The sequence below is a fragment of the Lissotriton helveticus genome, chromosome 3_1 (assembly GCF_964261635.1).
Source record: "Lissotriton helveticus chromosome 3_1, aLisHel1.1, whole genome shotgun sequence".
NCBI lineage: Eukaryota > Metazoa > Chordata > Amphibia > Caudata > Salamandridae > Lissotriton > Lissotriton helveticus.
The window spans coordinates 94,762,371-94,779,988 of record NC_136061.1 but is presented as its reverse complement, the minus strand read 5'-3'; the positions used below and the strand labels follow the sequence as shown (position 1 = coordinate 94,779,988).

General features: G+C 46.5%; 1 protein-coding gene across 6 annotated transcripts in view; it reads left to right on the top strand.

Annotated features, from left to right (window-relative positions):
* Positions 1–17,618, top strand: part of CLUH (CLUH binding protein of NUMT mRNA) — a 380,789-nt gene that overhangs the window by 183,018 nt on the left and 180,153 nt on the right. For all 6 annotated transcript variants that reach the window (XM_078679315.1, XM_078679314.1, XM_078679317.1 and 3 more), the window contains exon 8: positions 17,377–17,524. In XM_078679315.1, coding sequence (XP_078535441.1) covers positions 17,377–17,524 — 148 coding nt within the window. The remainder of the gene's footprint in view (positions 1–17,376; positions 17,525–17,618) is intronic.

The following is a 17,618-nucleotide window of genomic DNA, read 5'->3' as shown; positions in this document are numbered from 1 at the left end:
GGACCTACGTTCGCCGTCTGGTCACCGTTCTTCGACGTCGAGGGATGCACGGCCTAAGACTGTGGGGGGCTCCCCTCAGTCTGGAAAGGATGGCGGGTCACCGGGATTGGTGTACTCGGAGGTGTATACTCCAAAGAAGACTATTACGCCTCCGCCTCCGTTGCCTAGAGGTCTCCCTCCGAGGGCTACATCCCCTCCTAAGTTGCCTACTCTGCCTCCACTTCCACGGCTTCCTGTGCCAAACAAACCCCCACCGGTTCCGCCGAGGTCGGTCTCGTTGCCACGGCTTCCGACTCCTCCTAAACAGACTCCTAAGTCTAAGGAACCTCCCAAGCCCAAGACGTCCGCCCCGGGGAAACCGGCAGAACGTCCCAGACCTAGGAGATCAAGGTCGCGCTCCAGGCGGAGAGACAGATCGAGGAGTAGACACAGGTCCTCCACTAGATCGAGGCATCGCCATAGGAGGCATAGGTCCAGGTCCCGTACGGCATCCTCTAGGACTCGTTCCTATTCCCCTACTTTATCGGACTCCCCGGAGACTAGGGTGTCTCAGATATACGACATCGGCACGTTCCAGGAGGTTCTCCTGAGGGGGGCTGCAAAGTTGGGTATCACGGTGACGGCTCCTACACCTACGACGTCCGTGATATTCGAGACTCTTCACAAGAAGCACATGTCTCGCCCTCTGCTGCCATTGGTACCAGGACTGGTCGAACCTGCGGAGGCGCTGTTCCTTACACCGGCTGTGGTGAAGGCTGCCCCCTCCAGACTTCTGAAGAAGTACAGAGCACCTGATTCGGACCCGGCCTTCCTAAGAATGGACCCAGTGCCCGATTCTGTGATAGTGACGGCGGCCAGGAAGTTGCATTCTACCTCCCCGTCCTCCACCGTGCCACCGGATGAAGAGAGACGCTGGATTGATTCGGCTGGAAGGAAGGCCTGTGGGACTTCTTCCACTACTATGAAGGCCTCCAGCGATTCAGCTTTGCTGGGGCGGTACGGCCGTGCACTGTGGGACTCCCTGTAACAGTTTGCGGACTTTCTACCACGCGACAGGAGGGAGGACTTCCTAGAAATTGTCAAGGAAGGGATGCTGGTTTCCAACCAGGCCATCAGTGCCGCTGCGGATATCGCACTGTTGGCCGCGCATGGCTACTGTCACGGGGTCATCCAGCGCCGCCATGCTTGGCACAGGCTTACGTCACTCAAACCTGAGGCGCAACAGCGAGTGGCCAATCTTCCGTTTTCCGGTGAAACACTATTCGGAAAACATGCCGACGATGAAATGGCCCGCATGAAGGCCAAAGCTGAAACCCTGACGGCTATGGGTCTGGAGAAGCCCAAGGACAAAAAGCCTTACCGCCAGTTCCAACGGCGGTTCGGCTCGCAGGGGAAAGGACGAGGACAATCTTCGGGACAACAGCAGCAGCAGCAACAGCAGCAGCAGCAGCAGTTCCGGAGACCCTTCCAAAAACGCCAGAGGGGTAGAGGTGGACAGCAGTCCTCTACCGCGACCAAAGGCCCGGCCGGGTCTCGACCCTGAGCGGTTACTTCCCCTTCATCCGTTACCCGCTCCGGTGGGGGGAAGCGTTCAATTTTTTCTGGCAGAGTGGAGAAAAATTACTCAGGACAAGTGGGTGCTGAATATTGTTTGCAATGGATACAGTCTTCGGTTCATCAGCCCTCCTCCATCGATTCCTCCGGTCAGCTCACAGTATCAGCTGCGCGAGCTCCAGGCGGAGGCCGATATCCTGTTAAGGAAAAGGGCGATAGAAGATGTACCTCTGTCTCAAAGAGGAAAAGGTCTGTCCTCCCGATTCTTTCTGGTCCGCAAGAAGGACAAGAACGAGTTCAGGCCCATTCTGGACTTGCGGCAGGCAAACAAGTGGATTCGCAGAGAAAAGTTTCGCATGCTGTTGTTGCATCAGATTTATCCTCAGTTGCAACAGGGGGACTGGCTTTGCGCCATAGACCTACAGGATGCATACTTCCATGTGCCTATTGCATACAAACACAGGAAGTTCCTGCGATTTCAAGTCGGCACCAATCACTATCAGTACACGGTACTTCCGTTCGGGCTGAAGTCTGCGCCCAGGACGTTCTCGAAGTGCATGGCAGTGGTAGCGGCACACCTACGGAAGAACAAGGTGTTTGTCTACCCGTATCTGGACGATTGGTTGATCAAGGCCTCCTTCTTCTCGGAAGCTCAAGCACACTTCCAGAAGACGTGCGTTCTATTGAACAAGCTGGGGTTGCACATCAACATGTCCAAGTCTGTCCCGACTCCGGTCCAGTGCATTCAGTACTTGGGAGCCTCCATCAATACGCTGTCAGCAAGCGTGTCTCCTTCGGAGGAGCGACGATTATCACTCCTTCGGAAGGCTCAGGCTCTCATGTCCACTCCATCTACGACAGTGAGGACGGTGTCTTCTCTACTGGGATCGATGGCCTCTTGTATCTTCCTGACGCCACATGCGCGGCTGCACATGAGACCGCTGCAGGAGTGCTTAGAAGATCAGTGGGACCAGAGGAGAGGATCTTGGGACGACAAAATACGACCCCCTGCATGCTCTTCAGTCTCTGAAGTGGTGGTGTTCAGCGGAGAATCTCCTCAGAGGGGTTCCCTTCCACAAGGACATTCCCACTCAGACTATCGTGACGGATGCTTCTCTCCAGGGATGGGGAGCGCACTCCGGAGACTTACAGATTCAAGGGACGTGGTCCCCGACGGAGTCCACGTACCACATCAATTTCCTGGAACTCAGAGCTGTTCGCTTGGCACTGCAGGCTTTTCACCCGTCCTTCCAGACCAACTCTCTGCTTGTACAGACGGACAATACGACCACGATGTATTACCTCAACAAGCAGGGGGGCTCGAGATCCCGCACTCTGTCGCAGGAGGCGCAGGCGATCTGGCACTGGCTTCTAGCCCGAGGGCTGTCGATAACGGCCACTCATCTGCCAGGTGTGCAGAATGTTCAGGCAGACGAGCTGAGCAGACTGATTCAGGAAAACCACGGATGGGTCATAAACTACGAAGTACTAGGAGAAGTCTTCGCAAGGTGGGGAACTCCAGACGTGGATCTGTTCGCCACCGCCGAAAACAGCAAATGCCGAGACTTCGCCTCCAGGTACTACCAGCCAGGGACGCTGGGGAACACGTTATGGATCAACTGGTCGAACAGCTTTCTGTACGCTTTTCCACCCATTCCCCTGATCCCGACGGTTCTCATCAAGCTGTCCCAATCCAGGGCGAAGATGATTCTGATTGCCCCGGAATGGCCCAGACAGTGGTGGTTCACGGACCTGCTTCACCGGTCTCTCCTTCCTCACATGAAGCTGCCGTGCAAGCCGGACCTTCTCACGAAGTTCGGGGGGCGAATGGTGCACCCCAACCTCTCGTCTTTGAGTTTGGCGGCATGGCTCCTGAAATAGTGCAATATGGCCATCTGAATCTCCCAGAGGATTTTATGGACATACTGAAGGAGGCTAAGCGACCTTCCACTAGGACTTCTTATGCTTACAAGTGGAAGAGGTTTTGCATCTGGTGCAAGTCTAAGAACTATGACCCTACGACATGCAAGGCGGATGTCATCCTTCCATATCTGCTACATCTGGCGCAGTCTGGCCTTAATGTCCATTCCATTAAGGTTCATCTGGCTGCTTTGACTGCCTACAGGAAATGCCCTTCACAGACTACCTTCTTCCAGATCCCTGTGATTAAAGATTTTCTGGAAGGCTTGAAGAAAGTATTCCCTCCTGTCAGGCTTCCTTCGCATTCATGGGACTTGAATGTGGTGCTGTCCAGGTTGATGAAGGAGCCTTTTGAACCTATTCATAAGGCTTCGTTGCAGCACCTGTCCTGGAAGGCGGTGTTCCTCGTGGCCATTACATCGGCCCGCAGGGTGAGTGAAATTCAGGCGTTGTGTTGCCAAGAACCTTATACTGTATTTCATGCTGCTAAGGTTGTTATGCGTACTCACCCTAAGTTTCTTCCCAAGGTTATTTCTGATTTTCATATCAACCAGACTATAACTTTACCTACGTTCTTACAGAATCCTTCATCTCCAGCGGAAAGGTCTTTGCATTCCCTGGATGTTAGGAGGGTGCTGAAATTTTATCTGGATAAAACCAAAGATATTTGTAGGTCAGACAAATTGTTCATCAATTATGGATCAGTCAGGACGGGTCTTGCTACCTCTAAGCAGTCCATCTCGAGGTGGATTGTGTCCTGCATACAATTGTGTTACCGAAAAGCTAATAAGACCTTAGGGGGCAAACCTAAGGCTCATTCCACCAGGGGCAAAGCTGCCACGACAGCTTTGCTTCGTAACGTGCCTATTGCTGAAATCTGCAAGGCGGCCACTTGGAAGTCAGTCCATACCTTTGCTAAGCATTACTGCCTGGACACTGATGCCAGGACAGACGCTCAGGTTGGGCAGGCTTCGCTGCGAAATCTGTTCGCACAATAGTGGTGTTATTTCTCGTTTCTCCACCGCCGCGTTGGTGTGGGGATGGGCTTGCCATTCTATTCACTAGATTATGACTATACACAGAGATCCCCTACTACAGAAGGAGTAGTTTCTGTCCTGTAACTCCAGTTCTGTAGTAGGGGTATCTCTGTTATAGTCATAAGCGCCCGCCCTCCTCCCCGGTGGAGAGAGATATTCATGTACGGAATGCTACAGGTCTGGCGTGTTAAGCCTTCAAAAAGAACTGAAAGTAACTGGGACCTGCAGTGCATTCTGGGATACTGTGAAGTTCTGGAAAGTTCTCTTAAAGGCACAGTATCCTGTTCTGAGCCACATAATGGCAGCCTATGGGGCTTGTCTGTCCAAGTCCTCCTCTCTATCATTCCAGAGGGTTTTTGCTGTTTAAGCAAGGGAAATCTGTACAGACTTTGCTGTTTTGTGTTTTTTTGGTGGAATTTCTAGTTGAAGTACTGGACAGTGTAGCCTTTTATAGGCTGCATTATCTGTCTTTAAATTCTCTCTTAAGTGTCTGTGCATTTCTGCATTTTTCGACACTCTAAGAGATTATTTTTGATTGCTCCGGGGTCCACGCACATGGGCGGGACTATTCACTAGATTAGGACTATAACAGAGATACCCCTACTACAGAACTGGAGTTACAGGACAGAAACTACTCCTAATATGTGTATAAAAAGGGTGACCCAGACCCCAGAATTTTAGATCATTTTTGGGAAACAAAAAGAAACCTTTGCTGAGGAGAGGAACCCGAGAGACTTAGGAGACTATCCCTAACCGTGAGGGACTGGCCTGACGTGGGTGCCTGACTGCCAAAGAGAGGAGAAAGGAATTTTGTGCTACTTTCATTCAACTTGTAAAGTATCTCCAAGGGCTTGAGATACAGCTTGCCTCCTGCTGAAGTGTCAGGGACAACAGACTTCAACCACCAGCTCCCCAAGAGTTCTTTGGAAGTGCCTGCAGTTGGGCTGGGCTTTCTGAGGAACGGCGTGTCGCAAGGAGCTGGAAGCGCGACTCAGGAAGAAGAAGCGTGTCACCGCTGCAGCCGTCGCATCGCCGGAGTAGAGGATCGACGTTGCATCAGACGCCGCCGCATCAACGGAGAAGAGTGTCGCCAGCGCTGAATCTGTCGAATCATCGCCGAAGCGCCTCGCATCGCCAGAGAAGATCGCCGTCGCACCAGACGTCGCTGCATCACCGGGAAGCGTGTCGCAGGGCCTGTTGCGGTCAGAAGAATCGTTGAGTCGCCGTCACGCTTGCACGCATAGTGTCACATCGAAGAGTAGACGCCATTTTTGTTAATTGCACCGGATCTTCATCGCACCATGGCGCTGCTGTTTGCATCAACAACAAGGGGTGGTGATGGACAGAGTCTCTGAATTAAGCAGAGTACTCTCACCCAGTCAAAAGATCAGGGCTAGATCCAACACCGTTTTTTAGCTCATTGCACCATCCCAGTTTCAGAACCTGGCTGTATGCAAATTAGTCTGTCCCTGGCCCAGTGCATCATGGGAACAGGGCAGACCAGACTACAAAAGCCAATTCTTACACTGGGAAGGAAACAAGCTTCCGGGGACCGGTTTCTGGCATTCCAGCCGTCTTCGGCCCGGCTTGCTTGAATCCTGATGGTGCAATGAGCAAGGGACTGGGTAAGAGTGGTCTGCTTAATTCAGACACTCTGTTCATCACCACCCCCTTTTCTGAATCGTTTTTGGCCACTCCTTTCTGGTGAAGAATTGGCTTGGTAGTTTGGTCTGCCCTGTTCCCATGATGCACTGGGCCAGGGACAGACTAATTTGCATATAGCCAGGTTCTGAGCTGGGATGGGGCAGTGAGATAAATAATGGTGATGGATCAAGCCCTGATCTTTGGACTGGGTAAGAGTGGTCTGCTTAATTCAGACACTCTGTTCATCACCACCCCCTTTTCTGAATCGTTTTTGGCCACTATAGGTGTGGCAGGGTATACTCAGACATGAGTCCCTTTCTCACTGCTCCATCAGGATTCAAGCAAGCCGGGCCGAAGAGGCTGAAATGCCAGAAACCGGTCCCCGGTAGCTTGTCTCCTTTCTGGTGAAGAATTGGCTTGGTAGTTTGGTCTGCCCTGTTCCCATGATGCACTGGGCCAGGGACAGACTAATTTGCATATAGCCAGGTTCTGAGCTGGGATGGGGCAGTGAGATAAATAATGGTGATGGATCAAGCCCTGATCTTTGGACTGGGTAAGAGTGGTCTGCTTAATTCAGACACTCTGTTCATCACCACCCCCTTTTCTGAATCGTTTTTGGCCACTATAGGTGTGGCAGGGTATACTCAGACATGAGTCCCTTTCTCACTGCTCCATCAGGATTCAAGCAAGCCGGGCCGAAGAGGCTGAAATGCCAGAAACCGGTCCCCGGTAGCTTGTCTCCTTTCTGGTGAAGAATTGGCTTGGTAGTTTGGTCTGCCCTGTTCCCATGATGCACTGGGCCAGGGACAGACTAATTTGCATATAGCCAGGTTCTGAGCTGGGATGGGGCAGTGAGATAAATAATGGTGATGGATCAAGCCCTGATCTTTGGACTGGGTAAGAGTGGTCTGCTTAATTCAGACACTCTGTTCATCACCACCCCCCCCCCCCTTTTCTGAATCGCTGTTTGCATCGCCATGGAAGCCCAGTAAGAAACCGACGCATCACCTACGCATCAGTAGGGACCTGATGCATTACTGTTCTTGCGTGTAAGGAACCGACGCATCACCTTCCCTGCAACACTTTCGTTGAATAGCATTAAGCATCCAAAGGTACATTTTATTTTTATTTTTATTTTTAAAGTTTTATAGAGGCCGAACAAGACCCTTACGGGTATCAGAGCACTTTACAATAAGCGTAAATAGGCAGGACATTTGAGGAAATAAAAGGAATGTAAGAATAACATCAAAATCTTAAAAACAAAAGAAAAGAAACGTGCAGGGAGTAAAACAAGGCGATAGAGCATGATGGTGGAGGAAATCCTAGATAACAGGGCACAATCAGATAAGGTGCAGAAACTAGCTCGGTGTAGAAGGATGATGGGAATACATAGAACAAGTGAATATCAAAATATAACATCAAAATAAATGGACCAAAGTTTTGGATATAAACAAGCCAGGCTTTAGAATGGTAGATGAAAAGGGTGAAATAGGGGTTCTTAAAAACAGTCATGTAAGGCAATGTTTACGTAAATTTCGCCATCAGGATGCCTTTTACTTCCAGTTTGAAAGAGGACGGAGAGGGGTTAAGTCTTATTTGTGGTGGGAGGGCATTCCAAATCCTGGGTGCCATTCCTGAAAAGGAGCGATTATAGGTTTTTTCCTTATTGATTTTTTGTGGTTTCAAAAGGAAGTTTTCCGAACTTCTTGTTGATCTTGATCCTCCTAATATAGTGAGTTTTTGTGTGCGATAGCTGGGTGCACTATGATGTAGTGCCTTGTGCGTCATGCAGGCTATTTTCAGGTGGATTCTGGCTTCAAATGGCAGCCAGTTAAGAGTCTTTAGGTCAGGGGAGATATGGGCCCTTTTTTTCGAGCCCGTGATGAGTCTCGCTGCTGCATTGGTGGATGCTCTTAGAGGAGCTGTGGTGGTTTTGGGGAGACCACATAACGCAACACTTCCATAGTCCAGCCGCGGTAGAACAAGAGCCTGAACCGCTAACTTGAAGTCATGAGGAGGTAGGAAGGGCTTCAGTTTCCTTAGTGTATTGATCTGAAAATGTGCTCCCTTCGTTGCATTACTAATATGCTTCTGCATATTGAGGTTGGAGTCAAGTGTTATACCAAGTGATTTCGCAGAGTCGACAATGGTTGGTTGAACATCGAGTGCTGCGTGGTGTTTTATCAGATTGTGTATAGTGGGGACTTTGGCGGGTGGGGCGATAAGAAGGAATTCAGTTTTTAAAGTATTCAGTTTGAGGTGATTCACTGCCAGCCAAGTTTGGGTGGTCTTAAGAGTGTTGTTGAGTAGTCTAATGTCATGCAAGGTGTTGATCTTGAGGTAGAGTTGGGTATCATCTGCATACATGTGGAACTGCACGTTAGAGGTTTGTAGCAAATCGGAGAGTGGTTCCATGAACAGATTGAAGAGAGTAGGGGATAATGAGGAGCCTTGTGGGACTCCTAGCGTAACAGGCGTTGGTTTGGGCAGTGTGTTGTTGACCTTAAATTTTTGAGTCCTGTTATGCAGAAAAGATGTAAACCAGTCGAGCACTGGTCCTGAAAGACCCATTCTGTGTTTCAATAGATCTATCAGGTGTTCGTGTTTGACCGTGTCGAAAGCTGAGGAGAGGTCTAGTAGGATGAGGAGGCATGCTTCGTTACGATCGAGTAGTTGAAGTGCAACGTCAATGATGTGTGTCATGTCATTCTGTATTGTGATTTGCGTGGAAGCCGGATTGGTGCTTATTTAGCAGCTTGAAGTGATCAATATGTTTAGTCAATTGGTGGTGAACACATTTTTCCAGAAGTTTGGCCAGAGTGGGAATATTGGATATTGGGCGGTAGTTGTTGAGGTCCGTGGGGTCAGCTGTGGGTTTCTTTAGGATGGGAGACACTTGTGCTACCTTCAGAGAGTCGGGGATGCAGCCTTGTTGAAGAGAGCTGTTGATGATCTTGGTCCATATTGGTAGTAGCGAACTCAGTGTCACATTTTTCATCTTAATAGAACTAAGCTAATTCTACCATTTTCAAGTACAGTAGTGTGGATTTTTGTCGTTTGTGATTTTGTGTTAAGTCTATATAAAAATATTTATTTTTATACTACAACTTTTGTGGTATCCATTTGTAGTGTTGTCACTGGGTTACATGTGTTCACAAATACTTTATACACTGCCTCTGAGATAAGCCTGTCTGCTCGTGTCAAGCTACAAAGGGGGTGAGCAGGGGTTATTTTAGGAGTGTACCGCCTATCCCTATTTGGACAAAGGTACCTACCTCTGCCAACTAGAGGCTCCCAAATCTAACACCTTGGATAACAGTTTCAAGTGAATTCAAAGTGAGAAAGCCCTTCAGATTTGGAATTGCTTGTAGTTGTAACTTGACTTCCTTGCAGTCAAAAAATACCTATCCTAACTTATGGGCTTGTATACTTAGTTCCTTAATATATGGTCCAAATGTGTTATCTGTGATTTGTATATCGAAGTTACACCAGATTAAGGTGATTTACAGGGCAGCAAGTGTTACACTGGCATCCTTCTTGTTGTCTAAGTGTCTGAAGGTTCCCAAAAAGTCTCTAGAACAACAGTTTTGTTCACTTGGGTTTTGCTTGACATCTGAACTTCTTTTAATATCCTAGCATCTTAAAATAATTAGCAAAATTAGGGCTAATACTTTGAAAACTTTTGACACGAGGGGTGGGGCTGTTAGTAGCTCTGTTGAAGATACTCCATGTGATTGGAAGGAGGAGGCCTTTTTTGGGCACAAATGATTACTCGTTCCTGTGTGATCATTTGGGCCTTCTAGAAAGGCCTTATTCAGATCATGGATATTTGCATGGTTAATATTAACGCTAAGGGTTGCAGATAAATTGACAATTCCGGTTAAAAAAATGCCAGAGGGGGGTACACTTTTTTTTCTAAAGTTTAGCGATGATAATTGTTTATCCATATTATTTTTAAGTCCCAAGTTGAGTTCTAGTGTCAGTTATGATGGTTTATTTACTTAGCAGTTTTGTATAGGATGAAAAAGAACCAATCCGTAAGCACTGTGCTTTACATAAGAACAGTTTTGTACAGACAATCGAGCGTGTAATGTTATGGTCAATATAACATAATGAAGTTGTAGTGTTGGAAAATCTGATAACCATAAAATATAGAACAAAAAAAATCCGAACGAGTGAATATAATAACCAGAGTAATTAGCTTAAATTAGCTGACCTCGAAAATAAGGCCCACCAATTCACAATTCTGAGGAGACCCTGAATCCACGAAGGTCAAAATGCATCCACTCCAGGGCATTAAGCAAAAAGTCCTGTGTGGTAGTTATTTTAAAAGACTGTGATGATGTAGTACAGCTTCCATGTAATACATTACTGCCAAACCCCTTGCTTACCGCCAAGGAAGTGTTCTGATTAAAACAAATAAGGACTTTGACCGTACTTCCTTTATTGAAGCATTGAAACTTTTATTAATTGTTCACCCTAAAAAGCAAATTGTTTGTTTTTTGTGCTGGGTTAGATTGATTGGTGACAAAACACAGATACTGATGCACTTTAAGAGGTTGTGACTAATGTGTATGATCTCCAAATTCAAATATGCTTATAATTCTTTGTAAGGAGAGTTGAATGAGATAATATAAAGGAAACAATTGAATGATGAGTTGATTTGATTCCTGTCAAACTGATTATTACTGATGAGAATATTGGAAGGCATTGAATTCTTGCTTTTTCATGTAAATGGTGGTACCTCCACTCCCCTGTGTTAAGTCACACCCCTCCCTAACAGGGAGCATTGTCGTCTTGAATTAGTATCAAACTTTGCCCGATACTTACCCATTCCAAGAACTGTAACATATAGTTAACAAAAAGGTTATCAGTGAGTAAAATACAGTAGGATCAAGCATTTTCTATTACCATCATTTCTGTCTGCAACTCAAGGATCAATAGTTATTTCAAACTTGTAAAGTGGTGCTGAATAAAGGTGGCTCTGTAACTTTTCCATAAAAATCCAGAAGTATGGAAGTGTCTTAATGTCTGTTGGAATGGAGTCCCACTTCCTAGGTACATTTCAGAAGTAGGATTGCTTCAAGCTGTATACCTTCTATAAATCCTGGTGTTTCGAGGGGAAATCTTCGCCTGGGTAGAAAGAGTTATTGTCCAGCAGAAGTGGTCTGTTTCTGAGCAAAGTGGTTATCCGTCCCTAAAACTATGGCTTCCTGCATGAAGCAGGCCAGTGCAAACAAGCTCTCAACACCAGCGAGTATCAAATAGTTGGGGCATTGTCAAACTTCCTTGTACCAGTTGACCGTCTTCTGGTGCACAAAAGACTGCTTTGAAGAGAGCTTGCTAGTGTGTATATTTCTGTTGGTATAGCGGTTTCGTAGTCCCAACAATGGCAATGGAAGAGATTGGATTACTAGCCTGAAATCTTGCTCCAGGATGAATGTTTTACTCCCCCCTGAGTAGTCTAAATAGACATTTCATCACCTTTGCTGTTGTTTTGATGTGTGCTTAAAAGTAAGGCCATTGTTCAAGATGAAGCCTAGAGATCTAGCTTGCTCTCTGGTTGAAGGAATACAGTCTAATATTGTAGGTTGTTCCAAGTTTTAATTCGGAGAGGGCCGTTTGTTTGGGATAAAAGACGCTCTGATTTGGATGTCTCAAGCACTTGGCCAAATAGTCAACCTCATTAATTGGAAATTGTCAACCAGATCTGGATGTTGTCTACATAAACAATGATATACAATGTTGGCACCACTCAGGATGCGGGCTAGAAGCTCATTGTAAATGTTGGGAAAGTGTGGGAGAAAGAAGCTTGTGGAAGCCCTTGCTGAACTTTCATAGGTACTGCAATCGTTATGTATCAACACTGATTTTCCAAGGGGGATGAGAACCAACTGAGGAATGCACCAATCAACCCAATCTTTTTCTGTGGATTTTCAGGAGAGTGGCAAAGTTCACTGTGTTGATGGTAGCTGATATTTCTAAGAGGATAAAGAGACGGGGATCACATACATCTAGGATGTAGAGTGCTTTCTTATTAGTTCAAGAGGCTAACTAGATGGGGTGACCTTCCTCTAAGATTTCCAACTTTTCTATGTCTGGGTTCTGACAGCTGAGCTCTCAAAAATGTCTGTAGTTAACCTTATAGAAGGAGTGGGCTCTGGGTCGTCCTCTTTCAACCATTAGCTTTCTTTTCCAGACTCTTTCTGTTATTAGCCTGAGGCCTTCAGTCATGCCTTGGCTTACCGCAGTACAGATTTCATCACTCACTTAAAGCTATTGGCTGTTTAGGTAGATCCTTCTGCAGCCACATGAGGGTCTACTTTAGAAATATAGTCATCTATCCATTCCTGTGGTTCACTCCTGTGTGACTCACTCTAATGCACTAACCTTGCCTGTGATAGTACATTAAGCCCGGATCAATTCAATTGGCTTTGCTAGTGCTTGTTGTGAGTTTACAGTTTGTGTACCATTCTGATCTAAAGCCTTACTGGAGCTCCTCGAGTAGATTGTTAACCTAAGTGAATTGCTTGAGCTCCATCTGTATGCAGACTCCAAGATTTTAGCTAGAAATGGGAGAGTGGAGTTATTTAGATCTGCAGGTCTGTGTAACGAAACCTGGCTTGTTTTTATATAATCTAGGGATAGGTAGAAATATACTAATGGGGTTCATCCAGCATGAGTTGTTAAAGAAAGTTTGATCTTTAGCTTCTGTACATAGAAGGTGGAGAACAACTTTATTTAGAGAATATTATTGAATAGATTAGTTCACAATGTCCAAAAATAGTTTGAAGATCGGTTTGCCATGTTTGTTATTTTCAGTTCAAAGTTGTGCTAGGTTATCAATAGCAGGATGTTTGTGCTATATTTTATTGGATGCTCTGTTATTTTTCCTGTCCTCATTCAGTTCTTTGAAGTACCAGTGCAAAGACATTTTAGTTGGTTTTCTTGTAAGTATTTTTTGAGCAGTCATGCCCATTACCCCTATAACACTTTTTTTGGAGCTGTCCTGCTTGGCAGGGACATATTGTTATGCTTGTGCTACTTCTGAACCTATGGTAGGGAAGAACTCCTGTCAATTAACCCTGGGTCTGCCATATGCAATGCTTTTCCACCTTATTTAGAGGTAAAACAATGGGAATGTCCTGTTTGTAGCAGTTTCTCTATCCCTACCCTGTCCAACCCACTATGTGTACAGATCAGTAAACCTCAGGCTCGATTGAAAATATTCCAACTTAATGTAAGATATTTAGTAAAACACTACTCGGAAATATGACTTGATTACTGAGGAAGCCCCTGATTTATTTTTTATGTGTGAAACATGGCTACAAGATATGGTAGCAGAACCTAATCTTGCTCTACCTCCAGGGTACTCTATCTGTACGATTAATAGGGACTCCAGGGGGGGCGGCCTAGCTGTTGCTTTTAAATCTTGTTACTCCTGTCAATTTAATAAAGAAACTATTGCAGGCTTTGAATCGGCTCGCTTCAGGGTCTCTGTAAGCTCGCAGTATACTTTAACAGGTCTCCTGGTATATCGTCCTCCGGGACCGGCTGCCAAGTTCAAGGAGGCTCTTTTGGATGTGGCCAGCGTGCTTGTTGCGGGCTCAGCTAACTTTAGTATCTGTGTAGACTTAAGTCTCCACCTTGACCACACCCCGGACAGTGCCACTTGTAGCTTACTTGCAGATCTGGCGGTGATACAGCTGGACCAATTGGTAGCTGGCCCTACGCATCAAGCTGGGCACCTGCTAGGCCCCTTATTCTCATTCTCTAATTTGCAATCCTTAAGAGTGGAGACACCTAAACCTATGGGCTGGATCGATCACTCGCTGGTTGAGTGGTCTTTCCACTCGCAGAGTCTCTTAACTCAGAGACCTCTAAGTCGGTCTTTAAACGCCCTTGGCGTAAATTGAAGCTGGAAGATGTCCATACTTTCCTCGATGCCAACCCGCTGGGACCTTCGCATGACACCGACCTAGACTATGGTCTGTTTTGCGACTGTTTTCAGAAGGGCTTAGATACCCTTATCCCCACTAAATGGGTTAAGGGACGGACTTCCACCTCTAGCCCCTGGTATAACGACTCCTTGATTGCTTTAAGAAAAGAATGCAAACAAGCTGAACGGGACTGGAGAAAAGACAATGAGTCGGGGGAAAAAGTTAAGTTATCTGGCTAAAATGTAAACACTATCACAGAGCTATCTGTAAAGCTTGTGCTGCCTACTATGCGAATGAAATCAGGACAAGTCCTAATCCAGGTAAATGCATCTTTAAGATTCTCAAAGATCTCAGGACTAGGAAAGCTGCGGCATCTGTTATATCATCTGCGCGCCAATGCGACGAGCTAGCGACCTTTTTCGTGGACAAGGTTCGCGCCATCTATCAATCTTTTCCACAAATTCCCACCCTTTCCACCTCGCTGTTGTCTGGCAGTGGGTCCGGTGCAACCCTGTCAATAATCCCGACCCTGTCGGAGGAAGAGTTCATTAGGCTAAGTGGAAAAATTAAAACTGGACCCCCCTCTGACCCTTTGAGGCCAATGCAATTTAGGGAATCTCTTTCTATCTTTCGGGGCCCGATTTGCAAAATGATCAACTCCTCCTTTTCAACTGGAACTGTTCCGGCCTTATGGAAACAGGCATGGGTTTCGCCCATTCTAAAAAAAATCTACACTGGACCCAACCAAACCTGAGAATTTCAGACCCATATCCCTTCTTCCTTGGGTGGCCAAAATCGCAGAAGCACATGTTAACAACGTGCTAACTCAGTTTGTGAACTCTAATAACATCTTGGACTCTTCATCTTGGGTTCCGTCCGGGGCACAGTACGGAAACGGCCCTTCTGGCCACGACTGAGTACCTACGGTCTGTCATGGATGCTGGTCAAAGTGCGGCTCTGTTTCTGCTAGATCTCGGTTTCTCATGGCATCCTACTTCGAAGGCTAGAAGAGGTGGGGGTAACGGGGTCTGCTCTAGAATGGTTACGTTCTTTTTTTACTAAAAGATTTTTCCGTGTGTCTACCCCCCCATTCCTTTCTAAGATCCATTCCATTGATAACGGGGTCCCCCAGGGTTCGGCACTGAGCCCATCGCTCTTTAATCTTCACGTTCAGCCTTTGGCTGCGGTCGCTAAGCAATGGGACCTTACTATGGTCTCCTACGCTGACGACACGCAGCTTATCACCTTGGCTGAAGGATCTTCTCCAACTGCCTCTAGATTTAGAGAAGGGATGACTGCGGTAGCAGAATGGATGGCCGCCAATTGCCTGCAACTAAATGCTAGCAAAACTGAGATTCTGTTGTTTGGAAACAATGCCAATCTGTGGAACGAGTATTGGTGGCCTACTGCCTTGGGTGTAATCCCTATGCCCAAGAGAGTGGTTAAAAACCTTGGGGTCCTGATGGATTGATCCCTTTCATTTCAAGACCACACAAGGCAAGTTGCTGCCACCTGCTTTGGCCTTCTGCGGGGCCTCCGGCCCGTTCTGAAGTTCTTTGATCCTACTATACGACAACTGATTGTTCAGGCGACTATTCTATCCTGCCTGGATTATGCTAGCTCCCTCCTCTTGGGGGCGAATAAGGCGGAAATACTCAGGATGCAGCGTCTGCAAAATGCTGCTGCCAGAGCCCTGGTGGGTCTTCCACGCTTTTGCTCTGCCACCAGTACTATCCATAGGTTGCACTGGCTCCCTGTGGAAAAGCGGATTCATTTTAAGACTGTGTCTTTCCTTTAAGATACTGAAATCTGCTAGTCCTGATCTTCTGCGCAATTTGCTCACCTTCTATGTCCCCTCCCGCCGGCTTCGTTCGGCGGGGCAACATCTGGCGGTTGTGCCTAGAGTTAGGCTCTCCCGTGCTGGCGGATGCTCCTTCCGCCACCTTGCCCCTAGGCTGTGGAACTCATTGCCTGAGCAAATTCGTGGCATAGACTGCTTGCTTGCTTTTAGGAAAGCTATTAAAACTTTTCTCTTTCCTCTAGTGTAGCTTTTTTTTTACAGTACTAACTGCCACGTTTTAGTGGCCAGCGCCGGGACGCCCCTTTGCTGGGGCAGCTGTGCGCTTTATAAAACATAACATAACATAACATGGGTGTATTAATGTTTCCTAGATCTTTAGTCCATTGCTTACGCCCCCCGGGTTGCCCATTGATGAAAAAATTCTAGAAGTGAAAAGAGAATGGATAAGGAAATGGTCAGATCAGTCAACTAAGATTGGAGTACCCACTTGACCCTTCTTTATTTCATTTTGAAGACTGGAGTGAAGCCTTTAGTGTTTGGCATTTGAATAGCAAGAAATTAGACTGTTGTTCAATAGGTATGAGGATAAAAGTGATGGGCTTTGGAAGATCGGTGAAAATGATTTTAACCCTCCATTCAGCTATGTTACATGAAATTCCTAAGATCTATGGTGAGTGGGGATTGTTTTCAGTTTACAGTGCTGTCCTTCACTCTCACCTGTGTAGCCCAGGGTCTGTACATAGCTGGTGGTGGTAGTAGCAACCTACTTTCAACTTCCCCCTCACCGGCACAATAGATTAGTAAGTTAGCAATACTCAAATGAGCAGAAGCACATTGCGATCTTTTACATTAGCTGGACTCCTTGATAAAAATAAACATCTTCACTTGTTCTTTGCCTGCACTTTCTATCCATCTGACCTGGTGGCGAAAGGCTTTCCTTCCTCAGGAAAGAGTTCACCAAATTTGGTTAATAATGGCTGTATAGAAGGCAAGACTCTTCTGATTTGAGTGCAGAGAGTCATGCACAGACTCGTGTATTTACATAGTCCATGTTAAGTGATTTGGAAAAGTGTGCGAATCAAAAGGTATTGACATCGAGGCAATAATCTAAAACCATCAATCAATCAGAGATTTGTGAAGCGCACTACTCAAGGCACTGGGCCTTTAACATTAGCACATTGAGCTATAAATGAATATCTGTAATTACATAGGATAAACTACCTGTTGCTGGGCGAGCTAAGTTGGTACCAAACTCTGTATGAGATCCATGTCTTGCAACCTCTTCCTCTGATGATGAGGAACTCCTTGGTAGCTAAATACAACCTGATAATGCAAAGTGCATGATAGGTTAACCTATAGTTATCAGAGTACATTGTTCAAAGATGGCCATCATTAATAGTGACTGCATATGCATGCTACTTTCAGTGCGCAGAGATTTCTCATCTGAAAATGGCTGATAGATGGTTTCATTGCACTGCAGAGTTCAGAAACACCCATTTGAGAGGATTGCAACCCCTTTTCAACTGTACAGCTGGACGGCACCCCAGGCAGAGCACGGCATGGACTGTGTCAGGGCAGAGGATGCGTACACGTCTAGACTGGGCTACGAAGAACACATACCTGGGCAGGTGAGCATGATTCACCTCATTGCTTTGCTACTGGACATCTGCGATAGAACAGAATTGAAAATGAAGTGTAGTGGTTTAATTTAGAAACATTGTA